General features: G+C 56.6%; 1 protein-coding gene across 3 annotated transcripts in view; it reads left to right on the forward strand.

Moving 5' to 3' along the window:
* Positions 1-23362, forward strand: part of KIRREL3 (kirre like nephrin family adhesion molecule 3) — a 599492-nt gene that overhangs the window by 563011 nt on the left and 13119 nt on the right. For all 3 annotated transcript variants that reach the window (XM_043873461.1, XM_043873470.1, XM_043873479.1), the window contains 6 exons: positions 3802-3952; positions 9232-9337; positions 14366-14514; positions 15957-16084; positions 17263-17389; positions 21651-21751. In XM_043873461.1, coding sequence (XP_043729396.1) covers positions 3802-3952; positions 9232-9337; positions 14366-14514; positions 15957-16084; positions 17263-17389; positions 21651-21751 — 762 coding nt within the window. The remainder of the gene's footprint in view (positions 1-3801; positions 3953-9231; positions 9338-14365; positions 14515-15956; positions 16085-17262; positions 17390-21650; positions 21752-23362) is intronic.

Below are 23362 nucleotides of genomic sequence, written 5' to 3' on the forward strand. Positions count from 1 at the left end.
CCGGAAAGCCCAGCACCCCCCTCACCAACTACCACTGCTGATTGAATGCCAGGTGCCTGCCATCGGCGATGGGGGGGGGGGGGTGCACAAACAGGAAGCAGAGCAGGATAGGCAGGGTCTAGAGATCAGCTCTAAGCCAATGGGACAGTGGGGAAAGCTCTATGGAAGCTAGTGGGTCAGAGGCCAGTGGACACACACCCAGGCAGACCCCTGGCCTGGCATGTTCACCCCTGAGCAGATGAGGTATATACGCCCACTCCTGGTCCATATCTGCAGGCACAGGTGGGACCCACAGGAGAAGCTGTAAGGGTCACACTAGTGCCCACCAAGCTGCAGGGAGTGCTGCCCCAGGACTTGGAGGTTGTGGCCCCAGAAATGAGAGACTCACCACTAATAACCCACTTACCCTCTGGCGGAGGGCGTGCTAAAGAAGGTTTTTCAAGCAGGAGGTGGGGGTGCTGGGGCCCTGTGTGTCCCCAGAGCCAAGTTCAGGAGAGGGGAGCCAGAGAAGGGGCAGGAGGACAGGGAAAGGGGGGCTGTGACAGGAATCACAAAATCAGAAAGTGTCTACCTGGCCTGGACCCAGGAGGTCCCAGGACTTCATTTGCATGTGAAAAGGGGGGAGGTTGACAAGCCAGGCGTGAAGGAAAAGAGAAAGAAAGCAGAGGTGAGGAGATGCTGAAAGAACAAGGGAGGGGGGGAAATCAGGTGAGAAGACCCAGGCTCCTTCTTTGCCCCGACTTCAGCTCCCCCCACCACCATGAAAGCTTTACAGACCACCCCCCACCTGAGCTAGGAGGGGTCCTCCCCTGGGGAGCGGACGCTGTGCCCTCCCCCGGTTTAATGAACACATTTCCCCGTCTCTAATTAGGTGGAACAAACAACTTGAACCAGAATTTTTATTTCCCAGAAAAGCACACGCCCGGACACAGTAAATATGTCATTAATCATCTTTCCGGGCGAGGAGCACTCTGGGTGCGGGGAGGGGGCAGCAGTCAGGGGCCTAATTAGGAGCTCGGGCCCTTGACTCCCCTCCTACCGGCACCCAGATGGCCCTGCTCCCCAGCACCCCAGGAGCAGATCAATCCGAGGGTACCCTGGCAGACTAAAATTTATGTAAATGTCCCTGGTTAGCACAACGGAAAAGTAAAGAAAAGAAAAGCGGGAAAGAACAATAGGATCTTCCTCCCCACCTCCCCTACCCCAACCCCGCGGTCTTATTTTCATCCAGGAAATTGTGCTTATTATCGCTTGGCTATTTATAGACGTGTGAGGTCTGCTGAAAAGCCAGGAGCCCGCCGGTTACTAGGGTGCAGCGGAGAGGTTCCGGCTGGACCGGTTGACACCACGCCCACTCTGACCCGCCCCCTGGGACCAGCCTCCAGATTAGCACCCTGGTCCTGAGTCTGAGCTCCAGACACTCAGCCCTCCGGCTTCCGCAACTGACCATGACACCCTCCCCCAGGCTCTCGCCCGGATCCCTCTGCAGAAGGACTGAGACCACCCTCCCCCTTCCCACCCCACGTTCCAGAAAGGATGGTGGATGAGAGCAGGCCTGGGCCCGGGCGGTTTCCTCCAGCAGAGGAGAAGAGCTGTGAGTGTCTCCACATCTGAGTCTGGCTTTGTCTTCAGCGGGATGTGCTATCCTAGATGGAGGCTCCGGGCCTGTTCCCGTAGTGCAGGCCACTGAACTGAGGACCCAGAGTCGGGATCCAGCTGCCCGCGCGATGCTGTGCTTAGTCGCTTGTCATATCCGACTCTTTGAGACCCCATGGACTGTAGCCCACCAACCTCCTCTATCCATGGGGATTTTTCCAGGCAAGAATACTAGAGTGGGTTGGCATGCCCTCCAACAGGGAATCTTCCCCGCCCAGGGATCAGGTCTCCTGCACTGCAGATGGATTCTTTACCATCTGAGCCACCAGGAAAGCCCAAGAATACTGGAGTGGGTAGCTTATCCCTTCTTCAGGGAATCTTTCCAACCAAGGAATCGAACTAGGGTCTCCTGCATTGCAGGTGAATTCTTTACCCAGCTGAGCCACTAGGGAAGCCCCCAGCTGCCTACATGTCACTAATAAAGGGAGGCTGCTTAATCTGCTAACTGTTGCCGCCTTGAAGAGGGGATCACGCCACCTGGCTGGCTTACAGGTCCTCAGGAAGCTGCGGTGGGGAAGTTGAGGCTCAGGGCTCACCATTCTCCTATGCAAATCCCTGCCCTGCCCAATGAGTTCCTGGCTCACTCTAAACTCAGTTTTCTCTCCAGTTATTTGGGAGACAAGGCTTCCTTCCTTCCAGGGTCCTGTGAGACGATGTTGTGGTTATTTTCAGGGAGGTTTTGAGGAAGTAGAGTCTGTCCATCTATTCCTCAGCTCCAATCATGGGAAAATAAGATCATGTTCCTTCCTGGGGTGTACTGAGCAAGTCCAGCCCCTACCCCAAACCGAAATGGCCCTGCTGCCCACTGCACCTCTCCAGTGGGCACCCACCTTCGTGGGCCACCAGGGAATCAAGGGTTCAGGGTACCAAAGTGATGGGGCAATAGCTGGAAGTGGTCTCTGCCGGGGGAGTGGGTACCGGCAATGAAGGAGAACAGCTGCCATGAGGAATCAGCATGTGGTCAAGAGGAAGACAGGGGACCTTCAGGCCTGCGTTAGTTTCTAGGGCTGCTGGAACCAAGTACCACAACTTGGTTCTTCAGACAACCAAAATGTATTGGCTCACACTTATAGAGGCGAAAACTCTGAAGTCAAAGCGTGGGCAGAGTTGTGCTTCTTCCAAAGGCCCCAAGGAGAATCTTCTAGCCTCTTCTAGGTCCTAGGGGCTCCTGGCTTTCCTGAGCTTGTGGCAGCATCATTCCCGTTTCTGCCTCCTCCTTGCCACGGCCTCCTTCCTGTGTCTCCATGTCTTTTCTTCTTTTTACAAGGACACCCATCATTGAATTTAAGGCCCATGCTACATCCAGGATGATCTTGTCTCAAGATCCTTAACCAACTACTAATTACTTAACTAAGTTGTGAAGGCCCCATTTCCAAATAGTTTCACATTCTGAGGTTCGGGGTGGTCATGAATTTGGGTGGATGCTCTTCAGTACACTCCAGGATCCTGTTACTTACATCGCTGCCACCAACTCAAAGTGAGTTTAATCAAGCTCCATAGCCTCTCTTGATCACGCCTGTTTTCTCCACTGCTAAATGAAAGACGATGGCACCTGTCGTGTCTGTGGCTTAGTCTGAGCTCCAGTGAGGTCTGGTAGTGAAATGATTGAAAAGTTGAGAGAGTTTATACAGGTAAAGTAATGAAATGGTCAGTGTGTGCTGATTCTTCACGCATCTCCACCCTAGCCCTGCCTTTACCCCCCACCCCCCAGCTGGGCACCCTTCTGCACCAGCATCATTCCCGGGGCCACAGCACCTGACTATTATCCCTGTCTCAGCACTCCCTACAGACCCAGAGTCACCCCCAGACCAGAGGCAGAATAGTTACAAGTTCATTTCTACATAGCACCGGCAGCCTGGTTTCCACTGAGCCCAAGCTGGTTTCTTTTGTGTCTGGGTGGGCAAGTCACTTTCCAGTTCCTTTTTCTTCCTGAAGCCTGGTGCTCAGCCGGGCCAGGGTGCCAAGCGTGACCTGTGGCTCTGCATGGAGATGGGCACCCCTGGGTGTCCTGAGCTGACCTACCTCTATCCACAGTGCTCCTCCCTCCTCTCCGAGGCTGGCGCGTGTCCTGCCTCACCTGCCCAGCTGTCCCAGTGATGAGTGATGAGTGACCTGGGGCCTTCTCTCTCCCCACCCGACCCATAGACCCTTCTCCGAGATGGCAAGCGTGAGAGCATTGTGAGCACCCTCTTCATTTCCCCCGGCGATGTGGAGAACGGGCAGAGCATCGTATGCCGAGCCACGAACAAAGCCATCCCCGGAGGGAAGGAGACCTCGGTCACCATCGACATCCAGCGTGAGTACTGACCTGGCCGGGGGCAGGGCCACCTGGCACTCCTGCCCAGAGCACAGGTCGGGGGAAGGAGCCAGGCCAGGGCCAGGCCCCTGCAGGACAGCTGGAGGCAGGACCTGGGTCCATCAATCCTAGGGACTAGCAGGTTTGTCTGGGCACCCGAAGGACCGTTTTATCCTTCTTACTGTCACAGATGAGGGTGACAATCCCCTTAAAAACATCACCGGGGATTCCCTGGCAGTCCAGTGGTTAAGACTCCACTTCCACTGCAGGAGGCATGGGTTCGATCCTTGGTTTTGTATTCACCATCTTCACCAGCTATTAAAACCCCCTCCACCTCCATCCACACCAAGAAGAGGGCTCTTCCATTCCCCATCCAGTGAGAGCCAGGAGCACCAGGGCTCTGGGCAGGCCAAGAATCAGGGTGATGGGAGGGAGGCTCTCGCTTTAAAGGTCGTGTAAGTTCAAGGTCACCCTTGGAGGAATGTCTCCCTCCCTTGCCCCAGTCCAGGCCCCACTGTCCACACCCACCTGCTTCTTATGTGTCGCAGGTATGGCATCAGCCGCAGGCCCAACTATGGAAAGAAAGCAAGATGTGGGGGGATTGGGGTAGTCTACAGCCCAGAAAGGCTCTACCATCCATGAGCTGTGTGGGCCTGAGTTGGTCATGTCACCCAGGGGACGCCGGTTCCTAGTCTCATTTGACTGAGTGACGTCCAAGGTCTCTTCTTGCCCTGGGATTGACCATGAATCAGAGGTCTCTCCAGACACAAGCCAAATCCGGGAGGAATGAGCGTGAGAGCCGCAGACATCCGAGCCTCCTGTACCAGGCTGCCCGTCGTGGCCACTGTGCAGCCCCCCACCCTCCACCCAGCTGGTCAGGAGGGCTGTGCCAGCCACAGAACCCCCACAGGAGAACCCACTGGGTCGGCTCTTGGGTCCTGGGAGGAGAGCCTTGGGGGGAAGCTATGTTTCTGCGTCACAAAGCAGTACCTCTCTGTTAACAAGAAAGCCATCATCATGACAACAGCCCACCAACTATTAAAACACGTTCCTCTGAACGTGCACTAATGCCATGATGCATTTACCAGGACACATAGACAACAGTCTGCCCCGGAGGAGGATGCCGGCCTTGCCAGGTCTCTGGGCCTCACTGGTTTTCTTTCCAGGGACGTCTCAGCCACCCCAGGAGGGAGGCAGCAGGAATGAGGTCAAGGTGAAGCCGAGAATCCAGGTGCCCGGTTTCCTAGACGGGCCCTATCCAAGGCAGTCCGGAGTTGTGGTTAAAGCCGCAGCATCCTTCCTGCTTGGAATTCTAGCTCTGCCACTTACTGAGTGGTGCTGGGCTGGTTATTTAATCTCTCTGTGCCTCAGTTTCCTCATCTGAATGTGGAGGTAACAGTGCTTGGCTCGTACGCTGGCTGGAAGGATTCAGCTAAATCATTTGAGCAGCGACCCCAGCGCAGCACCCAGCACCTGTCATGGGGGTGCAGCTGCCCCTCCCCGGTGCACCCAGCCCCCACAGGGAGGGGAGGTCTGCATCCACTCGTCTCCCTTTCCCCAAGGTGCCTACTCACGCCTGCTGAGCAAAAGAGCAGGCTCTCTCTGCCCCCTCCCTGCTGCTCTCCGCCCTCCCCCCCACGCATCCCTTTGTTCATTCAGTAAGCATCCAGCTGTTTACTGTGGACACCACAGGCTGGATCAGAGCTGCCTTTGCAAACCTGCTCATTTTCTCAGTCAACCAAGAAGCATCCAAACTCAGCAAAAACACATTTGTTGTTTGTTTCCCTTGGTCTTTAGATGTTACCCAACGGAAGACAAAGCCCCCAGATTGAGTAATGGGAGAGAAAGCTTAACACCCCCAAAGTCTCGCTGCATCTGGACTCTGCATCCAGCTGCCAAGCTTCAAATGGATGTGCTATAAAATCACTGAGTCATGGAGTTTCTCTCCTTTCTCGTCCCTTCCTGGATGAATACTTCCCCTGAACGTGCGTGCACAAGAGCACACGCGCGCGCACACACACACACACACACACGCGCGCGCGCGTGCGGAGGCAGGCTGCTGATGGAAACTCTAACAGACTCTCAGCTGTAACATCTGTTCAGTGCGATCTCAGTTCCGCCAGCTACATCAAAGCTGCCCCCCGCAAGTTATGCAACCGACATCACAAATGGGATTAAAATCATGTTTAATAGTCGGATATGACATAAACTATTTATACCTCCGGAGCCTGGTGGACTTCTGAAAATTCATATCCTGCACATGCAGAGGAGAAGTGTGGAGAGAGGGGTGTGATACCTCTGGGCCTGGGGTGGAGGCTCAGATGAGACCGGCCAGTGTGGAAGGTTCCAGGGGTGTAGGGGGAGCCTGTTCTCCTGGGTACCGAGGATGCTGCAAAGAGGTGGGAAAGCTTCTGGAGACAGGAGTCCACAGGATAACTGAGAAGGGCAGCTCGGTGGTAGAGGAGGGGAGCAGGGGAAGGGAACAGACAGCCAGAAGGTCCTCCAGCAGATGTGTGTTTCGTCTCTCTGTCCCTGGAAGTCTCACCACTTTATAAAGGACAGCCAGGTGGGGACCGGCCTCCTAGAGCTGCCCCGCACGTTCTGTGGCTGGTTTCTAGAGGCTCTGGAACTAGCCCTGGTTCTCAGCTGGGTGGGCCAGCAGATAGCCCACTCAGGTGATGGGGAACAGCCAGGAGGAGGCTGCTTGGTTCTGGGGGTGTAGCTGTCTTGGGAAATAGGAGCAGAGCTCTCAAAGCAAGTCCTGGCCACGCATCTTTGGGTCCGCTGGAATCACGCTTTAAAAACCAATGTAGAGGGCTTCCCTGGTAGCTCAGTGGTAAAGAATCTGCCTGCTAAGGCGGGAGATGTGGGTTCAGTCCTTGCTCCGGGAAGATCCCATGTGCTACAGAGCACCTGAGGCTTTGAACCACAACTACGAGCCTGCCCTCTAGAGCCCAGGAGCCACAACTGCCGAACCCACGTGCCGCAACTGCTGAAACCCGCGCACCCTAGAGCCCATGCTCTACGGCAAGAGAAGCCACCACAATGAGAAGCCTATGCGCCGCACCTAGAGAGTAGTCCCCGCTCGCTGCAACTAGACAAAAGCCCACGCAGCAATGAAGACCCAGCACAGCCAAATAAATACATACAAAATTTTATTGAAATAATTCCTATTTAAAAACAAATGAGTAAAAAACCCAACTTTGAGGTCACTGAAGTAGCCAACACTTCCCCACAATTAACTCTCCAGGAAAAGGCAAGCAAGCCATAGGAGACGTTCCCAGAATTGTGGTCCCGTCCAGAACGGATGTGGGGAGAACAGCTCCAGCTTGGCCGACCACCTGCTGCTGTCAGGAACCAGCATTCTCTCCTTCGTCTTAAACAAACTGTCTGCATACCCCGGTGCAGCCCTATGGGTCATCTCCCCCCAAGCCCGTCACCCCAGCAGGCAGCTTGAACACCAGCAGGGCACAGGGAGGGCACACTGCCAAGCAATCCCAACTCCGGGGTGGGTGAGGCTCCGTCTGTAGCTGGGCGGCTGCGCAGTTGACTCTCGAGGGGCTCAAGGATCCCTCTGTCATCTCAACCAGGAGCTGGGCCAGGCGGCTGGAGTCTTGCTCCCCCCAGCGGTGCCCTTCACATGCACCCAGAGAGGGTCAGCGTTTTCCAGATGGTCTCTGAGAAACCAACTTTCTTACTTCTCTTTCTGAAAATGGGGTGAACCCCCTGGCAAGTCTTCCTGCCCTCCCAGCACAGAGCTGTGCCTATAGATGAGGTCTGGCAGAAGATTCGGCCCCAGGGCCTGACTAGGACACAGGGACCAAGCTGCCCTCTTCACCCAGCCTAGAGCTGAACTCCAGCAAGACCTCCAGGCCTGTCGTCTCCGCTCCCCTGGAACGTGGATGCCCGGGGTGCTGAGGCCTGGGCGCCTACCCCAGAGCCCAGGGACGCTCAGCTTTCAGAGCAGGTCCTGAACTGGCCTCCCCCGAGCTCAGGAGGGCCAGGCCACCCCGAGGTCTCTTTCTGGGCTGATCCGCCACCTCTGATCTCTGCTGTGGATACCACCTCCTCTGTTTCCAACTGTCCCTCATCCTGTTTCTTTCCTCTACGTCTCATTATTGTCTTTGGCTTTTTCCCCAGCACCTTATCACCTTCTGTCTCCATCTGCTCAGTCCCCCTTGGTCTTTTGGCCTTATGTCTAAAATTTTTGTCTCATTGTGTGTCTCCCTGAACACGTGAGTCTCTCTCTGAGCCTATCCGTGTCTGCTCTTTGCTTCTCTGTTTCCGCCTCTGCACTTTCTCCCTCTCTCTCTCTCGGTCTCTCTCCTTCTCCTTCCCTCCCTCATCTTCACATCTCTCCTACATAGGCATCTCTCTGCCCCCGTCCCTCCCCCGCTTCCCTTCTGCATGACCTCTGTGTGTCTGTCTCCCCATCTCTCTCTCCCTCTCTGACTTCCTGTTTCCTCCACCTCTGACCATTTTGCCCTTGAGAGCTGGGCTTCATCGTATTGAGTGACAAAGGCGAGCCCCGCCTGGAGGGCTGAGGGCTGAGTGACACCCGTCAGGACTCAGCAGAGAAGGTTAGGCTCGGGGAAGGCTGCAAGTGCCAAGGTAACAGAGGCACCAGAACCGTTACACAAAGAGATGCAAGATGGACATTTCAAAGACAGAAAAGTTCGTATTTAAAGGGACTTAGTATCCACATCCTCCTCGTGCCCCCCTCCATGCCCTTTCACACCTGTCTTTCCGGCAGTGGTTTGTTCACCCAAAGCTGAAAGGTAGGCAGCAAGCACCCTCTGGGGCCCAGACAGCCCTGCTTCCGGGGTGGCTGTTCATTTAAACACCACCCTTTAATCCATCCCTGATGCTGGGAAAGATTGAGGGCAGGAGGAGAAGGGGACGACAGAGTACAAGATGGTTGGATGGCGTCACCGACTCAATGGACATGAGTTTGAGCAAACTCTGGGAGATAGTGGAGGATAGGGAAGCCTGGCGTGCTGCAGTCCATGGGGTCACACAGAGTCAAACATGACTTAAGGACTGAACAAGAACTTGAATCCATAGCAGGAGTCCTGAACCCACTGCCAGGATGGCCTGAATCGGGCACTTCCAGGGACGGAGGGAGCCCCCTGCTGAGGCCCCCAGTTTTCTGGGGACCCCCGGGGGAGGGTCTGCTGTGACAGACCCTGGTGGTGGAATTGCTGGCCTTTACCCTCATGTTCCCCCAAACCGTGGTGCACACAGCACGCAGTCTGCAAGGGCACCTCTTCTCTCTGCAGACCCCCCACTTGTCAACCTGTCGGTGGAGCCGCAGCCAGTGTTGGAGGACAACGTGGTCACGTTCCACTGCTCGGCCAAGGCCAACCCCGCGGTCACCCAGTACAGGTGAGAGGCCCTGTGAGGAGGCCCCCTCGACACCCCCGCCTGTCACAGGGCTGTGACCTGTGGTCCAGGCGTCCAGCATGGTGCTGGGTCCACTGTGGGTGTCTGGGACCCTCCCCCAGCACACCCGTTCACCCCTGGCCAGGTGGACTTCGCCCTTTCCTCATGAGCACACACTCCCTTCCTCTGAGACAGAAGGTGTCCCTCCTTCTGTTTGCACGGCTTCTTTACCCCTTGTTTCTGAAAGGAAGCAGAGAGACTCAGGAGGAAAAGCTAAAACAAGCCAGCACGATCAGTCAGATCCAGATTCTAGTCCTATGCTCACCAAAGCGGTCCCCTGGCAGGGTGGGGTTTCTGGGACCGCCGGCCCTGACCATCGGGCACCCAGATCCATCATCCCCACGGCCCCCCCGCAGCTGTTGCTCGCCGCACTGATGAACGCCTCACTGCTGAGCGAGCTTCTCGAAGGTGGGAACTGCCGTTTAGTCACTTACCGCTCTCAGCGTGGAGCTCGTGTGGCAGGCACTCAGCGCTCCAGAATGTGGCCTCGCCGACTCTGTAAACTCACAGAGCGGCCCCTCTGGGCACCCTCCTGCCTGGGCACCACCACTGCCCGAGACTTCCAGACGCCAGTGGCCTCAGCGGCGCTCCAGGGCACACTCAGACCCTCCCCGCCACGGCCCTCACTCTGCCCCGCTCCTTCCCCCAGCCCAGACCTGATGGTGTGCCCCCACCACTGAGATGGTTATAAAGCCCCAGCATCGCCCAGTGCCAGGGATGCTGATGGTCCCAGACTAGGAAATAAGCCCTCTGGTGGGAGTGGAGGGCAGAGCCAAAGAGAGGCAGCGTGGCCCCAGAGGGCAGAACCTGAGGAAACAGGTCAAAGAAACAGCCAGAGGTTCAGGCTAGACACAGGCGATGCTCCCTGTAGTGCAGATAATTAATGCTGGAACCAGAAGCCCAGGGAAATCACAGAGTCTTTATCCTTGAGGATGTTTTTAAATAGGATGAAAACCGTGTGTCCTCTGGGTTTAACCATTCACCGGGCTAGAGGCAGGAGAAAGATCAGATGACCTCCAGCCTCCCTGGAGTCCTGTGGCCCTGTGGGTACAGGGGGCAGGTCTGGCTTGGCTGGGACAATGGCAAAGATGCGGCAGGAGACGCCCAAAGCATCTGTATTTTTCTCTGGGCTTCCACCCTGCACCTGCGAGTCCTGGGCTCCATCCACAGGTGGGCTCCTCTCTGCTATTTGCTCTCTGCTCACAGGCCCCACACACCAGGTGTCGCATGCCCAGAAGCGACCTCTTGTGCCAACTTCCCTGGGCACCCCTTCATTCCCGCGGACACCCTACCAAGCAGACCCACCCACATTCATCCTCATGTCATGACAATAATAAGGGATAAGTCTGCATTTGAAGAGATCATCGAGAAGCAAATGTGGCAAGATATTGACCACGTTTGGTGGGTCTGGGCGAAGGGAGTACAGCGGTTTCCTGGATCGGTCTTGTGACTTTTCTATAACAAAGTTATGTTTAGTTTTTTAACTACAAAGTTAATGAGCCAGGACCTGCAGGTTTCCACAGGTTCTGGGTCCCTGTGGTTTTCCTTTGTCTCCATCCTTCCCCACAGCTCAGAGCCTGGTCAACCGTCAGGCACAGAGGAGGAGCCAGAGGCATAGGCGGGTCCCCTGCAGGTTTGACAGGTGTGCACCTGCTCTTACTTGCCTCCTTCCCTCCCGGCCCTCCAGCTCACCAGAGGCCCCAAAAATGCTTCAGTGTGGATCAGGCACCCTCCAGGGCTCCAGAGGCTTTCAGGGAGCCCTTCCGGACCTCCAGGGATATGTTGGGGAGCCCCGGCGGCCCAGGAGGAAGGGGGTGGTGAGAGGAGGCGGGTGTCTATGCCCACCCCCTGTGGCTCAGCCCCTTGGCCTCTGAGAGGGCTCCCCCAGCAGGCAGATGGTCCTTCTAAACGTGGTGTTGGGATCCAAGAGGAAAGGCCTTGAGCAATCTCAACGCTTAAGTACGTGGATTTTTCCCAACTGACCTGGACAGGACTAAGGGATCTTTGTTTTTTAACTTCCGCCTTGGTCTTGATTGCTTCCTCCTGTTTCACCCAAGAGGCTGTGATCTCGGAAATCAGAGATGCGCCTTGGTCCACCCCAGCTCCCAGCAAGGGGCCCCGGGCGGATGTGGGAGCCCGTCTAGCCGGACTCAGCCATCACTTGGCTGGACCAGCCGCCTGGGTCAAGCACACCTGAAGCACGTCTCGCCTGCCTCTCTGCTCCCCTCTGAGGTCTCAGGGCCCCCACCCCACCACGCAGGGAACAGGGCGGGGGTCTACCAACCAGTGTGAAAGGCGGGGCTGTGGAGGACAGCTTGTTGGCAGTGACACGCCAGCCTCCTGATTGTGTGATATAAATAATTAATCCTCTTACATCTGCTCGGGCCAAATTACACATTGATTGGGAAAAGCTTAATCTGACTCCTGTTCTGCGGGGCTGGGCGAGGCGGTGAAAACAGTGGTGGTGGCGGGGGGCGTGTGGGAGGCGGGAGAGTGAGAGAGTGAAGGGGCTGGAGGAGAGAGGAGGAGGAGGCCGAGCTGAGAAACTAGAGAAGGGAGGAGATGGGCGGAGGGGCGGAGATGGCAGGGGAGAGGAGACGGACGTGGGATGGCGGGTGGGGCGGACTTGCTGTCTGGCTCACCCTGGTCGTGCGGCCTGCTGCTTCAGTGAATGGGCTGAGCTTCTGGAAGGGATCCCTCCGAGGGTTTCTGTTGTTTTGTTTTGGGTTTTCTTTTTCTTTTTTTTTTTTGTACAGAAGGGGAATAAAGACAGGGAAGAAAAAGACTGGCTGAGTGAAATGTGAGCTGGGGACTCGTAGGGTGACCCCCAGAGACCCAGCCCCACAGCTGGCCTCCTGGGACCCTGGGAGAAGACTGTCTCTGAGTTCCTCTCAGTGCCCCCCCCCCCCATTTCTAAGGTGGGGACCGGCCCTGGGGAGCTGGGAGCAGCAGCTGCACAGCCCCCCAGCGTCTCTTCCTTCTCCCTTGTTTGACTCTGAGAGGGGAAGCCAGTCTGGTCTGGGGAAGAGGAGCCCCGTGTGGCCAGGAGTGCTGAGTTCCAGGCCAGAGATAGCCCCAGCTGTTCTGAGTTCCCGGGGGCCCCAGTAGGGAGCGTTCACCCTGTGAGGGACCTCAGATGAGTGGGGAGAAAGCCCCCTCTTCCCCCAGGAGCCCCCAATAATGGAAGAGGACTGCCCAGCAGAGCCTGCTTCCTGGGGCTGTGGGCAACCAGAGGCAGGAGTCCAGGCCGGGCAGGAGGGTCTCACCTGTCTCCTCCTAGCCCAGCCGGCTGCCCCCTCCTCGTAGCATCCCTCACGGCTGCAGGGTGGGTGGAGCAGGGGCTGGACGCCGATCCCCCACCGTGTGTCCCGGACTGAACTCATCCGCCTCAGGTGGGAGCTGTGCCTGACTATTAAGTGTGGTCATTAAATTAAAGTTAGAGATTGAAATGATTCATGAATAACTCATAATGGGTTGTTGGGAAGCTCCTTCAGCTCTCGGGGAGCTATGGTTTGCTCTGTTGTTAAACTGTAATTGTTATTATTAATTGTCTTCTTAATAACGATCTGACATTAATTCACGATAATAACTGCACAGTGTCAACGTGGTGCTCTGTGCGATACTGGGAGATGGCCACCTCCCGAGCCAGATGGCCTAGCTAAGCAGGAGCAGGTGAAGGGAAGGGCAGGGGCCAGGCCTCTGTGACCCCAGGAAAGGGGGCCCTGAGAACGTGGCTACCTGGAGTCATGGTCCCGGGATAACGGGGCCCTCCCGAGCCCTGGCAAAGACATACGCTCCAGGGACTTCCTGGTGGTCCAGTGGTTAAGACTGTGCTTCCACTTCAGGGGGCACGGGTTCGATCCTTGGTCAGGGAACTAAGATCCCATGTGCTGCACGGTGGTCAAAAACAAATTTAAAAAGACATGTACCCCAAAACAGGGCTGAACTACAGTAGGAAGCGCCTGTTGAGAAGTGTGGTTTTAAAAGTTTTAACCATAGTAAGAGTTAAGCCAGGGAAAGCTCTGATTCTCTCTCCTCGCACAGCTGTAAGGAGGGCCCCCAGCCTCACACACACGGGCACACGCACCCCTGGGGTGCTCTGCTGTCTGCCGCACCAGGACAGTGATCACCGCCCCAGGGCCAGACCCAAGACACCCATCAGTCAACTGGCCAATGAAAGAAGTCAGCAGAGCTGTCTTCCCATCACCCCCACCAACCCCTGGTCCCATAAAAGCAGTGCCGAGACAGCCCAGGTCCCCAAGGAGCAGAGCCGGGGTGGGAGGCAGAGGGGGTGGAGGAACATAAGTACCAGCCTGGGAGAGGACTGAAGGGCTTTCGGGAGACAGGGGCACTATGATGGGACCCACCCTGGGGACAGGAGTCAGGACAGAGGAACTGGGAGAGCTGCCTGAGCAGGAGGGCGGGCAGTCGAGACCACGCCTGTCACCTCTCCATCAGCTTCTTGTCTTGTCTGGAAATCAAGCTTCCTCATGCCCGTGCGTGTGTATACACGTGTGTGTGCAGGTGTACATGCATGAATGGGCACACACCACTAGACCTTGGCCTCTTCAGTCACAGGCTTGGCCTCCTTTTCCAGTGTGGTCCAGGACTAGACCCCCCAAGGGAGCTCAGAGCAGGACAGCCAAGCTGCCCGGGGTCTGGCAGTTGGGTTAGCCATTTCCTGGCCAGCCACGTGGGCAGACCCACTGGAGAGTCAACCCACCTCCCTCCAGAATCACCCATCAGTCAAGTGCTGCTGGCTGCCTGGTGACCCACAGCCCAGAGCCCACCACCCCCCACCAATGACCTCTTCCCGAGCCCCGGAAGTAACCCCGCTGTGGAGGCTCCCCCAGGGGACCCCTCGGGGGCCTGCCACACCCTGCCCCTCGCCAGGCCTCATCTTCCAGCGGGTGGGATGCATCCTGTCCCCCGGGCAGGAGGTCCACACCAGCCCCAGTGCCTGTGTTGCAGGTGGGCCAAGCGGGGCCAGATCATCAAGGAAGCCTCGGGGGAGGTGTACCGGACCACTGTGGACTACACGTACTTCTCGGAGCCCGTCTCCTGCGAGGTGACCAACGCCCTGGGCAGCACCAACATCAGCCGCACGGTGGACGTCTACTGTGAGTGGCTCGGGCCTCCCCTGGCTCCCACGCTCTGGCTGGTCTCTGCTCTCGGCTGGAGGCACCATCGTGGGTGTAGCACACGACATAAGAATGCCTCCCAAGCTCGGAATCCACGCCCTTTACAGAAAACGTCCCCACGTACTGTCTCGTGTTTATCTTGACCCTCAAAATCTCTCAGGGAGGGGACTGCCCTGGCGTCCAGTGGTTACAGCTCTATGCTTTCACTGCAGAGGGCGAAGGTTCCATCTCTGGTTGGGGAACTCAGATCCTACAAACAGCAGCACGGCCAAAAAAAAAAATAAAAATCTATTAAATCTATTTTTTTAAACAGTCACCTAGGGAGGCTAGAATTCTTATTCCCAGCACCCAGATGAGGGGACGGAAGTCTGAGGTCACACAGCAAATGAGCAGCAGAATGAGGGCCAGGATAGGTCAGCCTCCCATCAGGGGCTCCCCATCCTCACTGCTGGCCAGGCAGGGACCCTTGGGGAGCCAGCCCTCAGCTGTGTTCACAGTGTTGACCGTCAGCTCATCCAAAACCCTATACAGATTCAGAAGCACTCTTACAAACTTTATTCCTGGCCCCCTCGCCCCCACCAGCCTCAGCAGGAAGCGCGATGACTCCCTGTTTGCATCAGGGGACTCTTGCGGGCCTCCGGACCCTGGTTTCACACCTGCTCCCTGAAGGCAGCTCTCTGCATACCCTCCTGTCACTGCCCCTGAAATCCCACTGCTGCACCTGCTCTGGGGACCCAGGATCCGTCTGCAGGGGCTTCTGGTTAGGGCAGGGTGGGGGCAGGGGAGCCTCCACTAACAGGAGGGGTGTGGGGAAAGGACCTGAAGGCCTCCCCTTCAGTGATTGAAAAGGATGCGGGGAGGGGCCGGAATAGAGGATAATGGGGAGGGGGGGTTGACACCGCACAGGAGGCCTGGTGTCCCCCACTCCTTATCTCTCAGCCCAGTAGTGGCCCTGCAGTGGCCCAGGAGCTGGGCTAGGTGCATGGGGAAACTTGGCTCCAGGTTACCTGCTGAGGCCTGAAGGAGGTGGGCAGTTGACTTAAAGGCAGACAGAGATTCTGGGGTGGGAGGCAGGCCCCTCCGTCCAAACCCTGGGGCCAAGGTGGGGCTTCCTGGGATCAGGACAGAGGGAAGGGGATGGGAGAGCACTGGGGGGCAAATCCAGGCAGAAATGGGGCCAGAGCAGCTTTTTCTGGGCCTGGAGCTGCCTACTTCCCCAGTGGGCCCCAGGGAGGCTGGGCTAGGGGAGAGGGGTCCTCCTGCTTACCTACCAGACCAGGCCCAGACGTGGAGGACTGACCTGTAAGGGAATGGGCTGGCGTGGATGGACAGGGCAAGCACAATCGGGCAGAGGAGGGGCAGACAGGAGGGTCCCACATCCCTCCCACCAGAGCCCCGTCTCTTCCCTCCTCCCATGGCAGTTGGGCCCAGGATGACCACAGAGCCCCAGTCCCTGCTCGTAGACCTGGGCTCGGACGCCGTCTTCAGCTGCGCCTGGACAGGCAACCCGTCCCTGACCATTGTCTGGATGAAGCGGGGCTCGGGCGTGGTGAGTCCACAGCTGGGACCACAGCGAGCCTGGTGGGGTGGGGGGACCTCAGGCTGGGGGGTAACTGCCTCCCGGGGCCCCTCTCACTCATACACTGGAGGTGAGAGCCTCCCGTGTAAACTGCAGGAAGAGGGGCCCCAGAAAGGGGAGAAGGAGCCCCAGGTACCCACACCTACCCCCCTTAGCCCTAAACACGTTCAGCCAGTGCAGTTTCGCCCTGTCGTGAACCTTATGAGAAAAGCAGGTAGTCACCCAGACGCTGGGGGTGAAAAGTCCCTAGAAAGGTTTTTCAGCTTTCCCCTAACAGTCATTAGCTTCAGCTTTGCGGTTAAGCCTTGCTTTCTCCCTGCCTCTCCTCTTTTAAAGTGCATGTGTTCTTTAGAGGAGGAAACGGCAACCCACACCAGTATTCTTGGAACACTGGAAAACCCCATGGACAGAGGAGCCTGGCAGGTTACGGTCCATGGAGTCGCAAGAGCCGGACACGACTGAGCGACTTAAGTACCAAGAGTTTCAGACCTCCCTCCTCCCAGGAGGACCAGTGAGAGGCTCAAGCAGGGAAGCAGGGGGGAAAGTGACCTCTGTGTCCCCCACTGTGTGCTGGACACCACCCTGTCCTCCGAGTGTCACCGCCCCATTATAGGGATAAGGATAGAGAAGAGAACTAGAGCCCAGAGCCACACAGGAGGCACCTCTGAAGCTGGGATCTCAACTCAGACATCGAATGCCAAAGCCTATTTCCTTCTCATCCCTCCAAAAGTTAGTGTTAGTCTCTCACGTGTCCAACGCTTTGTGACCCCATGGACTGTAGCCCGGCCAGCCTCCTCTGCCCATGGGATTCTCCAGGCAAGAATACTGGAGTGGGTTGCCATTGCCTCCTGCAGGGGATCCTCAGCTTCAGGATAGCGCTGTCTCACTCCAGCCTCCCCCCTGCACCCACCGCTTAGGGCTGCAGCGTCTTCAACCTCACAGGGTCCTCTGTGCTGGGGCTCCCCCCATAGGACGGTCCGCCTGGCACGCTGTGTAATAAGACATTCTGCCCCCTACCTTACCCCGTGGTTGTTAGCTGAGATGCTGCAGACCTAGCCCCACCACCCCCTAGCCCACCTCTCAGCCCTTCTGGTTCAGACAGAGCCTGGCCCCTACTCCCGGTGTCCGACCCTCTCCACATCTCCTAGGTCCTGAGCAATGAGAAGACCCTGACCCTCAAAGCTGTTCGCCAGGAGGACGCGGGGAAATATGTGTGCCGAGCTGTGGTGCCCCGGGTGGGGGCTGGGGAGCGAGAGGTGACCCTGACTGTCAATGGTAAGACCCTGCTCATGCCAGGGCGGGGGCGGGGGGCCACGAGGGTCCCAAGCATTGCTCCGAGGGCTTGATTTTTGCTCTGGGTCTATAGTGTTCCATCCACCACTTCAAATCCACTTCAGAACCCAGCCCGGATGTGAGGAGGGACCCGGGTGGTTTCCTGGTCACCTCCCTCCTGGGTGCTCCTTCCACGAGATCTCAGCCCTAAGAATGATGGCTGATGGATTTTTTCCTGACCAGGAGAAAGGTCAGAGGGTCAATGGGCAACAAACGTAGATCCCATATCCACCCTTTGACCTTGATCTTGGCCCTGGTGGGGAATTTTAGAGGGCATCTCTGCGACTCCTGGGCTACCTCTTCCCTTTGCATTAGAACCGCTCAGGAAGACCCACCACCATCCCCACTGGGCCAAGTTCAAGGGGTCCCCTGAGGGCAGGGAACTGGTCTCATTATCTATAGTAGGGTCACAGCAGAGCAGGAGAGAACACAATCTGAGTTACCAGAGAGCTGTCACGTGAGCTGTTAAGGGCACGGGGCCTGGATCACGGGATGCAGAAGTCACAGAGAGGCGGGGGCCTAGCTCAGGTCAGACCCTAGAAGGCTGGAGCAGCAGGACAGGAATCCCATGTTCCTGCCGTCCTGTGCGCTCGGCACCAGCTCGGCTGGCCTGAGGGGGTGAGGACGCTAAGGGCACCCCGACCCCCGTTTCCAATCAACTTCCTTCTGCTGGGTTTCGTTTCTGTGTGAGTCCCTGCTCCCACATAGCCCGCCTCCAATCGAAGCCCCGAGGCTCTGAGTCCCGGCAAGGACCGAACCACCAACCCAACTCTGTAGGGCTGCTGCAGGCCAGGGCCCAGGCGCGGGGCTGAGCCAAGACCCCGAAGTCAGCCCGAGTGGCTTCCTCTCGACCCAGGAAGCTGCCCACTGACAGCCGCATCTGGCCTCCCCCTTGCTAGAAACTCAAACCAGCTTGGCGCTTCCTCACCGCACCCTGCCCCCGCCCCGTCCGCTGCTGTCCCCCTTAGCCAGCCTCTTTCTTCTCCTTCCTCCTCCCCAGCCCCAGAGGGAGGGTGAATCCACTCAGACCCCAGAGCCGTCTGTCCCGGGCAGAACCCGGTCTCGGGAGCCTTCCTGCCTTTCCTACGTGTCCCCAGGATGCCACCAATAAATTGGTGCTGCAGGGCTAAAAATAACAGCATCTGATCGCACCTCCGTATATCCATGGCAACACGGGCTGCAGCCTTTTCCTGCCGGCTCCGGTGTCTGACACTTGGCTCCTCCGGCGCCAGGCCCTGGTGAAATCAGTGGCCTCCCCACTGCCCGCCCTGGGAGGGCGCAGGGAGTCGGGCTGGCCCGTGACTGCAGCCAGCTCCACTCCAATGGCCCTGTGACCAGTCCGGCTGGGGACCTTCAGACTCACACATGGCCCCGCAAGCCTGAAGCTTTTCAAGGAGCATCCTCCCGCCTGGGGGAAGCACGGTCGATACAGGAGGGACTGAAATGCGCGTCACTTCAGACTTTCAAGCATTTTCCAATGAGCATCAAAGCAGTTTCTTGAGGAGGCAACACATGCCTCAGAGGGACATTCCTCTTGGATGGGACACCCCAGCCTGGGCCCTGGGGTCTCTCCAGGGTGTGATCTGTACCCTCCAGCGTCCTTCTTTCCAATCCCCTCCTCTGTCTCCAATCCTATGGCATAGGCTCCCCTTGGCCACAAGGAAGGGAAACACCCAAGAGACTGAAGTGAAGCAAGGAGGCAGGGGGATGAATGAACTGGCCCGCAGAGAGGACTCTGCCAGCCCACACTGGAGTAGACTTGGGAATGAACTTATCTGTACTTGTGTCTGGAGAACAGGTGGAGGGATGGTGAAGACCTTTGGGAAGGGCCTGGACCCACGGGACCCACACTACCAACAAACCCCAGATGAGATGAGGTGCTCATCCAAAGGCACCCAGGCTGGGGTCTTACTGCTGACCATCGCCCTTTGGGGAATAAACTGGCCTAGATCTCGACTGATTGGGCTCAAACCTGGGATTTGCAGAAACGGGATAGAAAGCATACTGCTGCTGCGTTCCGATTCCCCTAACCCTGTCTACCCTCACCCGGATTTCTGTTTTCTTATAAGAAGCCCTTATATGTGTACGCATTTCGTTGTTGTTCAGTCGCTCAGTCGTGTCTGACTCTTTGCAGCCCCATGGACTGCAGCAGCCAGGCTTCCCTGTCCTTCACCATCGCCTGGAGTTTGTTCAAACTCGTGTCCATTGAGTCAGTGATGCCATCCAGCCATCTCATCCTCTGTCACCTCCTTCTCCTCCTGCCCGCAATCTTTCCCAGCATCAGGGTCTTTCTTGGTCACTTTTAGAACAGCTAAGACACCCCACCCCACCCCTACCAGGGAAATCCTAGTTCCTGGGAAGTGAAGGCGAAGAGGTTTTATGGGATCATCACTTTCAGCCCAGCAGCACTCCTGCCTTTCCAAAGCCAAAGGCTTCTTGGAGCTGAGGGATCGAAGAGAGAAACCCCTGAGGGTGGGAGTCCTTATTATGAGGGTCCCCCCCCACACCCAGCGCCAAGCCATTTCCCAGCCTAAACGCAATAGGAGTCACCTCGGCGATTCCCAGGATGTTTCTCCCCTTGGCTGAGAGCTACTCATGGAAATGCAAATCTACTTTAATTCAGATGGCTAATACACGGCAAATATGTTTGGAGCAATTTTTGTTGTGTTCCCAGCATAAATCTTCCCGTCCTCCAGGTCCCTTGCTTTAGTTCTCTTTCCTGCCACCTAAGCCCCAAACTTTACCCCAGGGACTGGGAAGAGGGCACAAGGGTTCCCGCCCCTGCACCCCTCACCTCAACCGCCCATCCTAGCCAGGAGCCCCAGTCTCCTCCGTCCCCGTCTCACACCAGGCGGGCACCATGCAGGGGAAACAAACAGGCAGAAACGGACGGGAAGCACTGCCGGATTTCTGGTGGACCTTCCAGGCTGTCTGATGTGGTAAATGAGCCAGGTGTCCCCGGGGACATCCGTGATCATGACCTGTACACCCACGCACAGCTGGGCCGGATATGATAACATCGAGGTCAGCTTTGGAGCCATGGTCCCACCTGGGCTGGCTGGTATGCACATGGAGGCAGACAAGGTGATGAACTAAGGGATCTCCTGAGACACCTGTGAGATGGAGGCTGTGAACGTACCCAGCCCAGTCCATCTATGTGGGGTGATTCCCCACTTGGGGGAGGAACACCTTTTATTTCCCTTCCTGCCTTGGTTTGCCTGGCCGGCCAAGGACACTGATTTGTTAGGCGAGCGCGCCCTCTACTGGATATATGAGGGAACGGCTTAAAATCCAACGGCTGACTAAGGCCGACGTGACTTCAGTTTGCCAACAAAGGTCATAGGCAAAGCTATGGTTTTCCCAGTGGTCATGTGTGGATGTGAGAGTTGGACTATAAAGAAAGCTGAGCACCGAAGAATTGACGCTTTTGAACTGTGGTGTTGGAGAAGACTCTTGAGAGTCCCTTGGACTGCAAGAAGATCCAACCAGTCCATCCTAAAGATCAGTCCTGGGTGTTCGTTGGAAGGACTGATGCTGAAGCTGAAACTCCAGTACTTTGGCCACCTGATGCGGAGAACTGACTCATTGGAAAAGTCCCTGATGCTGGGAAAGATTGAGGGCAGGAGGAGAAGGGGATGACAGAGAATGAGATGGTTGGATGGCATCACCGACTCGATGGACCTTAGTTTGAGTAAACTCCGGGAGTTGGTGATGGACAGGGAGGCCTGGCGTGCTGCAGTTCATGGGGTCACAAAGAGTCGGACACGACTGAGTGACTGAACTGAACTGAACTGACTTTAGTTAGGGGAGGTGACATTACCTTCCTTCCTTCCTTCCTGACCCCTCCCCCACTCCCTTCTCAGGTTTACCGCCTCCTTCATAAAGCTTTCCCCACCTGCCAGGTAGATTTCTCTCTCCTGTGAGGTCGGTTAGCACTTTGCCTGGTGTCAACCTCACCTCTTTCTATCACCACCACCATCTTCTATTACAGCTTTTCATGTCTCTGGGAATCCTGATTTAGAGGCATTCGCTCACTCATCTTCCCCTGAAAGGTTTATGACTGACGCCTCCTTTATCTCTTAAGCCCCTGCTAAATGTTTGCTGAATGACTGAATGGATGTATAAACTTCTGAACTTGCCGCGAGGGGTCCAGCCAGGGGCTCGCCCCTCCCGAATCTCTGATATGATGCTGTCTCCCCAACAGGACCCCCCATCATCTCCAGCACCCAAACCCAGCATGCCCTGCATGGGGAAAAGGGCCAGATCAAGTGCTTCATCCGGAGCACGCCACCTCCCGACCGCATCGTGAGTGCCTGGGGGCGGGCTTGTTGGGGGGGTGGTGGTGAGCAAGGGGCACAGCCGCCCCCCACACACACACCAGACAGTCTGGTGGGTCATCTCCGCCCGCAGCTGCTCAGCCATCTGGCTGGTCAGTCTCGTCTCTGCTCTCCCTTTCTTATTGGGAAAAACTATTTCTTGGGAAAGCTTCATGAAGACAAAAGTCACGGGCAATTTCCTTTCTCAGGATGGGGTGTGCTCCTCACCCGTGGGTATGTTTAACTCCACTCTGCCTCTCAGCTGTGCCTCTGACTGCATTCTGCATCCTGAGGGCAGAGGGGAAAGAGGGCAGCAGAAGGAAAAGATAAACCATCTCTTCCCTTTCCTGGGTTCAAGGCCAGCCGTTAGCAAAGTCGTAAACAGGAAGCAGTTATAGTCGGCAGACCCCTCTCTGCACCTCCGGAGGCCTCCTCTGCTTGGCTGTCCGTGGAGGACACTGCCCCGTTTATCAAGTTTTCCCTGCAAAAGAATCACTCCATTCTCCCTGCCCCCTTCCTCCAAACCCTGCTCCCCGCAGGGCAGTGCGGCTGAGGCAGCCCAACTAGCTCACTTCTGGCCCTCCTGGGTATTTGCCTTTGTAAAAGTGGGGTCTTCAGCCAAGTAGCTGAAACTGGCGGGAGCTGGGGAAGAAAAAAAAAGAGAGGCAAGCCCCAGGGCCCGGGTGGTCCTGCCGGAAGACTCAAGTTCACAGGGCAGCTTTACCTTTCCCGGGGACGGCGGTGCCAGAGTGGCGGTCGAGGGCACATGCCTGACAACTAAGGTGTCCTCCTGTAGATGAAGACATTGTTACAGTTACACACTTCCTCAGGGGTTGAGCTCATTCACTGTCTGAGTCACACAAAAATGGCAAAAGTTCATGCATAGGACTAACACCTATGTTTCTCTGTTCCTTTCACTCTTTAAATTGTTTTTAAAGTATAAGTGTAATTATATTTCATTGTCAATGGAACATTATCAACACTGTCCCATTGTAGACAATATCCAGTCCACCCCTGAACATGTTCACACAGTCTTTGTCTTCATGGAGATGGGACTCGAGGCCAGGGGTTCTCAACTGGGGGAGTTCTACCCCCAGGGAACATTTGGTGATGGTGTCGGATGCACTTAAACACCCCCACAGAGCCCAGGGCACCCCCCACAACCAGGAGTGACCTGGAAGCGGCCTGGGACTCATCCACCCCATCCCCTAGTACTCATTCTGTTACTGAACGCTGCAACAAGAAGGGTGGGGTACAGTGTACCTGCAATGGGTCTGAGAATCAGTAAACCATCACCATCCTAAACCAAGCTAGATGAAGAAGATTCTCTCCGAGCATAACCTTTGTACAGACATACAGAGTAACAAAACCAGACTCTGTCAGCCTGGGGCTGGTCTTTGCCACCTGTCGGGATACCATCTGAAGGAGGGTCTCCCATCGCTACCCCAGGGCCCCCGTTCCCCCAGGGAAAACGTTCCAACCCAGAGCCACGTAGGGACCCTTGTCGATGGAAACACCCTCTGAGGTGGCCCAGCCTTTGTGCATGCATGTGGGTGGGTGGGTGTGTGTGTGTGATGTGTGTGGGGTGGTGGGTGCATCC

Source organism: Cervus elaphus, chromosome 2 (assembly GCF_910594005.1).
Source record: "Cervus elaphus chromosome 2, mCerEla1.1, whole genome shotgun sequence".
NCBI classification, from domain to species: domain Eukaryota; kingdom Metazoa; phylum Chordata; class Mammalia; order Artiodactyla; family Cervidae; genus Cervus; species Cervus elaphus.